Below are 12,230 nucleotides of genomic sequence, written 5' to 3' on the forward strand. Positions count from 1 at the left end.
ATGTCAGCTTTCATTAGGAACGCAGAGTGCAGCCGATGGTGCAAAGTGTGCTGGTGTTTCTGAGGGTGTTTCAAAAAGTGGGTGTTTGTACGGTGGTGGTGATGCTGCACGGGACTCTCGCATCCCGTATCAGACCGCCCGGATCGGACCCTCCTTTGCTGTCCGTTCCAGTTTCCTGCTAACGAGCACCCTGGAAAGCAGCAGCCGATGAATCAAGTACTTGGGTCCCTGCTGCGCACGTGGGAGACTCAGACTGAGTCATGGGCTCTTGGCTTTAGCAGGGCCCAGTCCTGATTGTTGGGGACGTTTGGGGAATGAGTTAGTGAGTGGACTGTCTCTCTTTCTTTCTGTCTCTGTCTGTTTTCAAATAAAATGAAAATAAATTTAAATATAAAAAAAGTTCAGGGAGAAATGGAATGAAAAGATAAGTTGAGGGGGCCGTCACTGTGGCTCAGTGGGTTAAGCTTAAGCTGCTAACTGTGATGCCAGCATCCCGTTTGAGTAATTCGAGTCCAGGCTGCTCCACTTCCCATCCAGCTGCATGCTGATGCGTCTGGGAATGGCAGTGGAAAATGTCCCAAGTACTTGGGCCCCCACCACCCACATAGGAGACCCAGAAGGAGTTCCAGGCTGCGGGTTTCTGCCAGGCTCAACCCTGGTAGTTGTGGCTATTTGGGGAGTGAACCAGCAGGTGGAAGGTCTTGGTCTCTTTCTCTCTCTCTCTCTTTCTAACTCTGACATTTATTTTGGTGCAAAAAAATTGAAATTCATGTGGACAAGAGGTCTTCAAAAAGTTCATGGAAAATGTTTGTTATGAAAAATCCATGCACAGGTTTCAAGCATTTTTTTTTTACCCCAAAATAAACTTAGCTCTCATTCCATTTTCCTGTGAACTTTCTGACGTGCTCTCCCACATGTGCACACCTGGAACCGGGAGAAGTGAGTGACCATGACCGTGACCGTGACCGTGACGGTGGCCCTGTCCCCTAACGATTGTGATATTCTGGGAGGACGACAGCAGATCTGACTCCTGTGTGAGAGCTTCACCGGGGAGCACATCAGTCAGGCTTGGGAGGAGGGGGAGGCAGGCCGGGCAGCAGGGGGAGGGGGAGGCAGGCCAGGCAGCAGGGGGAGGGGGAGGCAGGCTGAACAGCAGGGGGAGGGGAGGCAGGCCAGGTAGCAGGGGGAGGGGGAGGCAGACCGGGCAGCAGGGGGAGGGGGAGGCAGGCCGGGCAGCAGGGGGAGGGGGAGGCAGGCTGAGCAGCAGGGGGAGGGGGAGGCAGGCCGGGCAGCAGGGGGAGGGGAGGCAGGCCAGGCAGCAGGGGGAGGGGGAGGCAGGCTGAACAGCAGGGGGAGGGGAGGCAGGCCAGGTAGCAGGGGGAGGGGGAGGCAGGCCGGGCAGCAGGGGGAGGGGGAGGCAGGCCGGGCAGCAGGGGGAGGGGAGGCAGGCCAGGTAGCAGGGGGAGGGGGAGGCAGGCCGGGCAGCAGGGGAGGGGAGGCAGGTCGGGCAGCAGGGGGAGGGGGAGACAGACTGGGCAGCAGGGGGAGGGGGAGGCAGGCCGGGCAGCAGGGTCCTGGCTTGAAGTCACTTTTGCCACCTACTGCTTGTGCGTCCTTTGTTCCAGTTCTCCTCCCCGTAGTCTGAGGATAACTGCTCTGGGGGGGAGGGGGTGGGGGTTGTGAACATGTCCAGTTCTAAATGGCACTGGATTCTGGGCGAGCCAGAGACTTTTGGCTTCTTTGCAGAGGTGGGTTTGGTGAGCCGGGTTTGGGAGCGGGCGTGGACTTGCTCACAGAGAACCCAGTTAGAACTGCGGCCTGGAGTTGGCTGTGAGGGCTGAGCAGAGAGCGCGGAGGCCAGGCAGTGCCATGGCAGCTGTAAGCACAGCGACGGCCCTGGCGTCTGCAGGAGCGGGCTCAGTGCCAGTCAGAGGTGGGGCAGGCAAACAGCCTTCCCGGACGCTGTCCCAGCAAGCAGTAGAGGGGGTCGGAGGCACCCCGGAGCCGGTGCTTGGGTTCCCTGCCCGCTTGGAAAGTGCAGGAGGAGCCATGTGGGGGGCGGTGGGGCCAAAGGCTATTTCTCCCGTCAGATCCCGGTCAGATCCCGCCACTGGGTAGGTTAAGTCAGACTCCCTGGAGTCAAGGGACAGGGACCCCATAGGGGGTCACTGAGGTTCTCCTCTCTGCCTCCTTTCTTGCCTTCAGTTTCCAACCAGAGGAAGAAAATTCTTGCCAAGTGGTCTCTGGGCCCTGGGGCATGAGAAGCTGATCGCTTGTGTTGCAGAAGGACCGTCCTCCCAACCAGCCAGCCGAATGTGGCGCCCGAGTGCACAGCTGACGCGAGGGCCATCTGTCATCGTTTGTCCACTGGGAGGTTGGGTGGCAGTGTCTGGTCGCGCCCTCCGGGCGTTCGACTTCCTTGCTGTTGAGTGTCTGTCTCTGCCATGCGGGCAGCTTCCAGAGATCCTCACCGCAGGCTGCCATGTTCTGCCCTCCGATGCACCTGCTGAGCTGTGACCTTGCCCTTGGAGTAGGCAAGGCCTTGTGGCCAGCGCTCCCAACTCAACAGGGGACAGGAATCTGGCCCCCTCCAAGCCCCAGTCTGCAGTCTCACCTGGTTCTTCCCCCTCCCCCTGCTCACAGAGGGACCTCCCCAGCCGCAGTAGGTCACTCCTGCTGGTGCGGGGTGGGGTGAGGCGGGGTGCGCCCAGTTGTGTTTGATCAGCTGTTGCGATGGAGGGGCTTCCTCTGGGCAGCGTCAACAGTGGCCAGTTTGTACTGTGCAGCAGGTCTCTTTAACCTTTGGTTCGCATTTGTTCTTTTTTTTTTTTTTTTTTTTTTTTTTTTGACAGGCAGAGTGGACAGTGAGAGAGAGAGACAGAGAGAAAGGTCTTCCTTTTTGCCGTTGGTTCACCCTCCAATGGCCGCCGTGGCTGGCGTGTTACGGCTGGCGCAACGCGCTGATCTGAAGCCAGGAGCCAGGTGCTTCTCCTGGTCTCCCATGGGGTGCAGGGCCCAAGCACTTGGGCCATCCTCCACTGCACTCCCGGGCCACAGCAGAGAGCTGGCCTGGAAGAGGGGCAACCGGGACAGAATCCGGCGCCCGGACCAGGACTAGAACCCGGTGTGCCGGCGCTGCTAGGCGGAGGATTAGCCTAGTGAGCCGTGGCGCCGGCCTCGCATTTGTTCTAATAAATGCTTTGAATATGGAAACGCTTCCGGGGGCAAAGTGCTGGATCCACCATGCAGAAAACCAGGAACGGTTCAAGAGAGGTGGAGGAACATAGGGGGAGGGGGTGCCACGGCTCAGGAGGGGGCCCAGGGGCCACTGATACCCGGGATCTCAGGGGCCGGCGCCAAGACCCAGCTGATCCTGCACCTGCGTTCTAGGCGCTCTTAGAAGAAATTGGTTCCAGCTGTTCACATGAGACGGGGCATTCGTCTGAGAAGGTGTTGCCAATGGACGAGAATTGATTCTAGTTGCTGCCGTCGCTGGATGCAGACGCCGGTGGCAGAGTCGGGCTTGGAAGCGGTCTGCCGGCCTTTCTCTGGGGCCGTCCGAGGTTTCCCTTGGTGTCAACGTTCATCTGCTTAGCAGACCCGAGAAGGGCGGCAGCTTGGGCTGTGGGAGGCGCTTTGTGGAGTCGGGGCTAACGGGTTTGGAGCTGGGGTCTTAGTGGGCCTGGCACGGCTTGTGCATTCCCAGGGAGTTAGTCTTCCGGTCCGGGAGTGTGTGTGTGTGTGTGTTGTTGCTGGACTGTGTTTCAGGATGGTCTCTGCTCTTGAATTCCTGGCCCTTGAGGCTGCGGGGAGTTCCTTCTGTGGGTAAATTCAGCTCAGGACTTTCATTCCCTGATTCGTTGCGGCTCAGGCACAGCCCCCCCCCCCCCGGTGTCCCCGAGAGCAGGAGGACGTCACTGGAGGAGAGGCTTCGGGGTCGGGGGGCTCCCGTCCCTGAGGGTGAGCGGGGGCCTGTGTGCAGACAATCCCCGCGTCGCCGTTCTGTCCCCGCTGACTCGGCACTGGGGGTTGACAGCGTGGACGGATGTGAGTCAGTCTCTGTTTTCCCACCTGGGAATAAAGCAAACGTGAGATGTCCGGCAAGGGGCAGTGTGGTTTTGGGCCGGGGCGTGGGGGGGGGGGGCAAGGTGGTGTCCTTGCCGGGCAGTCCAAGCACAGGCCCCAGTGCCTGCGAACGTCAGAGGTGCGGACGTAACAGACGCAGGATCGGAGAGCAGCGGTGCTCCTGGGTTGTCGGGAAGGCAGTGGTTAGCGTGCGTATTCTTTGATTTCCCGTCCGCTCAGCCTGTTGGAGCCAAAGCACACCACTGCCCAGAAAAGGGCTTTACTGTCGGGCCGAAGCCACCGCGCCTGTTAACTTCACACGCGGCGGCGAGTCGCTCTCCGCTGGGCTGGTCTTCATTTCCACGGATATATCTGGGAATAAAGGAGGGAAGGCTTGTGCGGTGACTGTGGCAGGGAAATTGCCGGACAGGGATTCCAAGAGAGTTTGCCAAATGGTGTCCTAACCAAACGGGGGAGGCGGCAAGGACGCTGCGGCCTGCTGGGCCTGGCGGGGGCTGCGGCGATGAGAAGTGTTCCTTGGGCCACCCCAAGCTCGGTATTCCCCATAACGTGGACCTAGGGAGGGGCTGGCGTCGGGGTACAAACAGTTAAGCCACAGTTACAAAGCAGCGGACGGTTGTCCCAGGTACTCCGGCACCTGCCACCCGCGTGGGAGACCCAGGTGGGGCTTCAGGCTCCGGCGTCAGCCTGGCCCAGCCCCGGCAGTTGCAGCCATCTGGGGAGTGAACCAGTGGATGGGAGATCTTGCTGCCACTCTGCTTTCAAATAAATAAAACAAATCCTTAAGGAAAAAAATAGGCAAAAGCTGGCCCTGGGCAGAACGGAAGGCCCAGCCAGCAGCCGCTTGGAGGCGCTGCGGTCCTGAGCCTGGTGGTTCTGCGTCCCCGTGAAGCAGCCACAGGTGGGAAGCCTTCACTTGGATCAAAGTGGTGGTTTTCGAAGGGTGGGGCTGGGGAGGAGGGTCGTGTATGTGTGTGCCCGAGTCTCCCGTCTTTCTCTTTAGCATCACATCGGCGTGGTACAAAAATCTCATCATGAAACAGTTTTTCAGAGCGATTGTGTGACAGCCCCTCCCCTTGGTTCACCTTTTCCCCAGCCCAGCAGGTATTGTTCTAGTATTTTCCTTTTTTTTTTTTTTTTCCTCTCTGCAAGCCGATTCTGTGTTTTGAAAACACTGAGCTGGAAGCGCCTGCCCCTCCTGCGTGGGCTGCTGGGGTCAGCTTGGCGTTGGCCGGAGTCGACTGCAGTCGGCCTGAGCCGCGTCTTCTGTGTTCTTTTACAATTGAAAATGGTTTTCGTCCACGGTTGCTTTGACACCTGTCCAGAGTTCCACCGCGGTGGTGCTGTGTGCAGCGCCGTCTCCCTGTCCACGGGTGCTGGGTTGCTGTGTGCGCCTGTGTGCTGGGAATGTGCCCGTCTGGAAGAGGAGTCTTCCATGTTGGCAGTCTTCCCCGGGAGCTGGGTGCTCCCCACGCCACGCTCCCTTCCCTCTCTTGGTATCTGACGCCTGGAGGGGGCTGCCCAGGAGACGACGGTGGGCAGGGAAGGTGGTGGTGCCTGTGCCTCTGCCTGAGGCTCCGTCCCGAGAGGACTTGGCCCCTAGTCCTGCCCAGACAGGCCTCTGAGTGGCCGGGGAGCTCAGCAAGTGGACTCTACCTTCTTCTCCGGTCATCCAAGCCCCCGATCGCGTTCGGTTTCTGTCAGCTCTCATTGTGACGTCAGCAAAGACGCCTCTAGGGCAAAGTTAAATGAACAGTGTGTGCACCTGCTGCTAACGTGCGCCCAGCCTCTCCCGGTGTCAAGATCGGGCCACGGGAAGCTGCTGTGAGGAGTTACCGGGGGCAGCTGTCGGGAAGCGACAGGTGTGACATCCCCATCCCCAGAGTGGAGCTGCATGCATTCCCCCCTCCTAGGTTGTCCCTATCCTCAACTTCTGATTCTGGCTCCCAAAAAGAGAGGGGGAGGAGGATGGGGGAGAGGGGATGGGAGAGAAGCAGGGGTGGGGGGAGATGGCAGGCAGCTCTTGGAGAGGACACAAGGAGACTCACAGGCGCACCGCACCTGAGGTTGTCCGAGACGCCCAGCTAGATTGACAGTGAAGGTGAGATTGCCCCGCGTCTCCGCTCAGCATGTCCGTCTCGTACATTCCCATCGGGGTACGCATTGTGACCCTGCACTGTGAGGTGGTCCTGGGCTGGGCTGGAGAGAGCCCCTGGCGCAGGAGCAGAGCCGACCAGTGTGGGGACAGGACTGTGCCTCTTGAAGAGGCCGGGTTGGGGGGTGATGTCAGAGGGCCAGTGTTGTGGCGCCGTGGGTTAAGCTGCTGCTGGCGACACTGGCATGCCACATTGGAGTGCTAGTTTTATGTTATGCCTGCTCCACCTCAGTCCAGCTTCCCGCTAATGCACCTGGGAAAAGCAGTGGAAGATGGCCCAAGTATTTGGTCCCCTGCCACCCACATGGAGTTCCTGACTTTGGCCTGGCCCAGCCCTGGCCGTTGCAGCCATTTGGAGAGTGAACCAGCAGATGGAAGACCTCTCTCCATCTCTCTGTCTCTCTCTCCCTCCCCACAGCCCCTTTTTCTCTTAAATAAATAAATCTTTGGGTTTTTTAAGGTTACTGTTTTGCAGTGGGACCTCTTGCTCAGGTGTCTGTACATCTGTGTAGAGCCCGGGCTGCTATAACCAAGACTATGGACGCTGGTGGCCTAAACACCAGGCCTTTATTTCCCCGCAGTCCTGGAGGCCGGAGTCCCAGACCTGGGTGTCGGCAGGGTTGGCTTCCCAGGCCTGTCCTCTTGCTGCGTGGGTGGCCACCTGTGGTCTGTCCCCGGCGTCCCCTCTGTGTGTGCATCTCCCGTGTCTATGTGTCCCACTTCCCCTCTCCCTAGGCGGGTACCAGTCAGGCTGGACGAGGGCCACGCTGCTGGCACCATTTAACTTCATCACAGCATCTGATTTTTTTTAAAAAATTGTTTATTTCAGAGGGGCAGAGAGAAAGAAGGAGGGAAGGCGGAGGGAGAACCAGCTAGAATGGCTGCCATACAGAAAGAAATCAACAAACAATAAAGGCTGGCGAGGATGTGGGGGAAAAGGTACCCTAACCCACTGCTGGTGGCAGTGTAGACTGGGACAGCCACTGTGGAAGACAGTATGGAGATTCCTCAGAAGTCTGGATATAGACCTTCCGTACGACCCAGCCATCCCACTCCTGGGAATTTACCCAAGAGAAATGAAATCATCGTAGGAAAGTGTTACCTGTACCTACCTGTTTACTGCAGCTCGATTCACAATAGCTGAGACAAGGAATCAACTCAGATGTCCATCAGCTGTTGACTGGATAAAGAAATTATGGTATATATACAGTATGGAGTACTACTCAGCTGTAAAAAAAAAATGAAATCCTGTCTTTTGCAACAAAATGAATGCAGCTGGGAACCATTATACTTAGTGAAATAAACCAATCCCCAAAAGACAAATACCGTAAGCTTTCCCTGATCTGTGGTAGGCGTGAGATGGACATTTTGAGCTACAACGATTGTTTACAGCCCTTGTCTCTACTGTTGTGGAACAGTGTGTTTTTCTTGGATTTGTTGAACTCTACTTGGTGTAGAGTTAATCTTGTGAGTATAAAGTAAACAAAGTAGGTCATTGTAAAAATTTCTTTTTTTTTTTTTTTTTTTTTTAGCGGTAGAGTTACAGAGAGAGGGAGAGGTCTTCCGTCCACTGGTTCACTCCCTAAATGGCCACAGCAGCCAGAGCTGGGCTGATCAGAGCCAGGAGCTTCTTTTGGGTCTCCCACGTGGGTGAAGGGTCCCTAGCACTAGGGCCATCAGCAGAGCGCTGGAACAGAAGAGGAGCAGCTGGGACTTGAACCTGTGCACAAACGGGATGCTGGCGCCACAGGTGCAGGCTTTAGTCTACTGTGCCCCAGCCCTAGCCCCAGCCCCAGATCATTGTAAAAATTGAGAAGGAGTAGGAGAGGGAGGAGGAGGAAGGTTTGGAGTGCGGGCGGGAAGGAGGGTAGGGTGGGGAGTATCATTATGTTCCTAAATCTGTGTATACGCAGTACATGAAATGTGTATACCTTAAATGAAATAAAATAATAAATGAGATAGGAGAGTGACATACACAGGGCTGCTGGGGGTTAGGGCTTCAACATATGAACTGAAAAAACAGTCTTTATTTGGTAGAGAAAGACGTAATAGACACACACGCACACGCACTCACACACACGTGTGGCTTCCATCTGCTGGTTCACTTCCCAGACTCCCTCAGTGTCAGGGGCTGGACCAGGCTGAAGCTAGGAGTCGGGAGCTCAATCCAGGTCTCCCACGGTGGTGGCAGGGACCCAGCTCTCTGAGCTACCACTGCTGTCTCCCAGGCTGTGCGCTAGCAGGAAGCTCCAATTGGAAGTGGAGCCAGGACCGAAACCCAGCGCTCCTGTAGAGGATGTGGAGGGGCATCCCAGCCGCATGGTAACCGCCAGGCCGAGCGCCTGCCCTCATGTGGACTTTGGGGAGCACAGTACAGCCCAGGCCAACGTCGTCACCATTTCCTTGGACATTTATGGCACTGAGATTGAGAGCCAACTGGGATGGAGGGAGCCCACCCTGGGGGTGTCATCGGAGGCCACCATTGTAGGCGTTGGGTGTCCCCGTTGGCACTGAGTGGGTGTGCCCTGAGGGGCAGGCACGCGGGGGTGTGGGTGGGGGCCCAGTGCTGACTGATTCATGCTTCAGGTTTAACGCAGGGCCCTGTGAGCGGGCAGCAGCAGAGGGCACGGCTGGTGAGTGCCTGCCAGGGAGCGCTGAGAAGGGCTTCTCCTCCAGGGGTCCAGGGGGCTTCCCTGGCCTGGGGGAGCGTTCAGTGTCAGACAGCTGGGAGGGTTCATTCCCCGGAAGCCACAGGCCCCTCCCCCCAGTGTTTGTAGGAAGTGGCATCGCCCCCACCTCCACACCAGTGTCCTCCCAGAGGCAAGCGGATCAGATCGTGGGGGAGGTCGTTCCTTCTGCCTTCGGAGGCCTCCCCAGCCTCCTGGGACTTCCAGGGAGGTGCTCAGGGGTCCTTTGCGGCCCTCCTGGCCCACAGAGGGCTTGAAGGCGGCCGCCCTCCCCGCGTGGTGCTTGCAGATGCCTGGTGCGGCAGGGGCTGCGCCTCCTGGGGATGCCGGAAGGGAACGGGCACTGGCGAGGCACGTGTGCTCTGTGTCCTGGTGCAGGTCTCAAAGACTGCCCCGCACCTTGACACCCCTGTGTGTGCGGAGCGTGTACGTGGTCTCACTCAGTGAGGCCTCAGGGAAAACACCGGGGGAGGGGGGAGGGGGAGGGGGAGGGAGAGCGGCCTGTGGCCTGGAGCACTGGGAGGGTGTCTGCCCTCTGCCTTTTGTTTTGTAAAGATGTATTTATTTGAAAGGCAGAGTTACAGAGAGACACACACACACACACAGAGAGGTCTTCCATCTGCTGGTTCATTCTCCAGATGGCCACATGGCCAGAGCTGCACCGATCCGGAGCCAGGAGCCTTTTCCTGGTCTCTCACATGGGTGCAGGGGCCCAAGCACTTGAACCGTCCTCTGCTGCTTTCCCAGGCTCATTAGCAGGGAGCTGGATCAGAAGTGGAGCAGCCGGGACTTGAACTGGTGCTGCAGGCAGCGGCTTTATGCGCTGTGCCACGGCGCTGGCCCCACCCTCTGGCTTTCTACCAGGGGTCAGGGACTATGTCTGCAGGTGATGTTTATTCCTGGAGAACCTCAGAGGGTCTGCATGAAAACACGCACACTCACACGCATACACACACCCCCTGCACACACACACACACACACACACACACACCCTGCACATGCACACATACACTCACCCGTGTGCTAAGGCTGTGGTTTCAGTGTAGATTGGTTTGTCCAGAGGGAGTTTTCAAGCCCTGGGTGGTTCTTGTTATTGTGATCAGAACGCTGGACAGCGCCGCGGCTCACTAGGCTAATCCTCTGCCTGCGGCGCCGGTACCCTGGGTTCTAGTCCCGGTTGGGGCGCCGTTTCTGTCCCGGTTGCTCCTCTTCCAGTCCAGCTCTCTGCTGTGACTTGGGAGGGCAGTGGAGGATGGCCCGAGTGCTTGGGCCCTGCACCTGCGTGGGAGACCAGGAGGAAGCTCCTGGCCTCAGATCAATGCATCGCACCGGCTGTGGCAGCCATTTGAGGGGTGAACCAACAGAAGGAAGACCTTTCTGTCTGTCTCACTAACTCTGCCTGTCAAAAAAAAAAAAAAAAAAAAAAAAAAAAAAAAAAAAAGAATGCTGAGATTCCTAAATGGAAACAGGCCTGGGCGGAACCTTCTAGGCCTTGGATTTCCTTCTCCACGACTAGAACCTTTTCGTGTGTTAGGCCACCAAGCTGTGACAGGAGACCTGTCCTCTCCTGCCATCTCTTGAGCCAGGCAGTGTGTTTTTATGAACAATACCCAGGGAGGAATGCTTAGCCTAGCAGTTAAGATGCTGGTTAAGAAACCCACATCCCACATCAGAAAGCCTGGGCTCCTGACTCAGCCCCTGGCTGATGCAGTCCCTGGGAGGCAGCGATGATGGCTCTAATGATTGGTTTCCTCTACCCATACGGGACACATGGATTGAGTTTCTGGCTCCTGTCTTTGACGCTGGCCCAGGTCCTCTCAGGCATTTGGGGGGTGAACTGGTCCCAGTGGAAGGGGAAGGAAAAAAATACCCAGAAGCCACTGTGGAAGTGGACTGAACCAGTTGGTTGTGTGTGTTGGGGGGGTGTAGCAAAGATTAATTATGAGAGCAGGAGAGAAAGGGGTGCACCTGCCCTTAACTGGATACTGCCCTCTGTCCACAGGTGGTTGGCACCTATTTGTCTTGCTTGCCATGAGCTCCCTAGCTCAGGGGTTGCTGCATTAGCACTTAGCAGAGCAAAGCCTGGCCATGCCTGTGTTGTCCATCTTGTCCTGGACTGAGTGGAATGGCCTGGCCACGCCTGTACCATCCATCTTCTCTTGGATGGATTGTTGTGTCCTGGTCACGCCTGTGCCATCCATCTCCTCTTGGATTGATTGAGGTATAGGTCATTTTGAGGCGGTGCCCTAAGCCTGCAGACTTGAAGGCCTAGGGGAGTAGATAAAGGGTTTTGGTATCAGGGAAGAAATAGAGAATAAAGTTTGGGGATGGAGATGTGGTTTGGCCACATTGCAGGCCGAAGGGAGCCCAGTTAATTAAAGTCATTGGAAAAATTAAAACCGTGTTGTCCCCCAGATCACGCATGGCGATGGTGGTATGGGAACCCTTCTCTGCAGAGCTTAGCCGAGCTCCAGGTCTGTGGTTCGATTCCCTGGCCTGCACACCAGGGCTGGGTGGAAGGGAAGGGATTCGTACCCCTGTGTCTCTGGGGCACACCGCATCCCGACCTTCCTAGACCTGAGACTGAAGTTCTGACTTTTACTTACAAATAGAGTCTTTCTAAACTGATGACGGTGGTTACCGGTAGTGTCGCAGTCTCATCTCTGCTTGCAGAGGGCTGGGGACGGAGCATGGGTGCCTTTCTTGCCGGGCACAGGACCCTCACCTTGTCCAGTGCTTTCCCTGCAGACACAGTCTGTCTGCGAGAGAAGTGCCTGGGAGAAGAGTTGGGCCTCTTGTCCCCTGGCCAACCACCTGCCCCCTGGCCACCACCTGTCCCCTGGCCAACCACCTGTCCCCTGGCCAACCACCTGTCCCCTGGCCACCACCTGTCCCCTGGCTAACCACCTGTCCCCTGGCCAACCACCTGTCCCCTGGCCACCACCTGTCCCCTGGCTAACCACCTGTCCCCTGGTCAACCACCTGTCCCCTGGCTAACCACCTATCCCCTGGCCAACCACCTGTCCCCTGGCCAACCACCTGTCCCCTGGTCAACCAACTGTCCCCTGGCCACTACCTGTCCCCTAGCCAACCACCTGTCCCCTGGCTAACCACCTGTCCCTTGGCCACCACCTGTCCCCTGGCCACCACCTGTCCCCTGGTCAACCACCTGTCCCCTGGCTAATCACCTGTCCCCTGGCCAACCACCCGTCCCCTGGCCACTGCCTGTCCCCTGGCCAACCACCTGTCCCCTAGCCAACCATCTGTCCCCTGGCTAACCACCTGTCCCTTGGCCACCGCCT

The 12,230-nt window shown here is 57.5% G+C and overlaps 1 protein-coding gene across 17 annotated transcripts in view; it reads left to right on the plus strand.

Annotated features, from left to right (window-relative positions):
• SLC39A11 (solute carrier family 39 member 11) overlaps positions 1-12,230 on the plus strand; it is a 443,645-nt gene that overhangs the window by 121,077 nt on the left and 310,338 nt on the right. The window contains exon 5 of one of the 17 annotated variants that reach the window (XM_089317661.1): positions 2,206-3,213. The exons of the other annotated variants lie outside the window; for them this stretch is intronic. Within the exon in view, the coding sequence (XP_089173787.1) occupies positions 2,206-2,517 (312 nt within the window). The 3' untranslated portion in view covers positions 2,518-3,213. Of the gene's footprint in view, positions 1-2,205; positions 3,214-12,230 lie in introns of those variants that run through there. 17 annotated transcript variants of the gene reach the window in all.

This window comes from Oryctolagus cuniculus, chromosome 17, assembly GCF_051225735.1.
Source record: "Oryctolagus cuniculus isolate XC-2025 breed Fujian yellow rabbit chromosome 17, ASM5122573v1, whole genome shotgun sequence".
NCBI classification, from domain to species: domain Eukaryota; kingdom Metazoa; phylum Chordata; class Mammalia; order Lagomorpha; family Leporidae; genus Oryctolagus; species Oryctolagus cuniculus.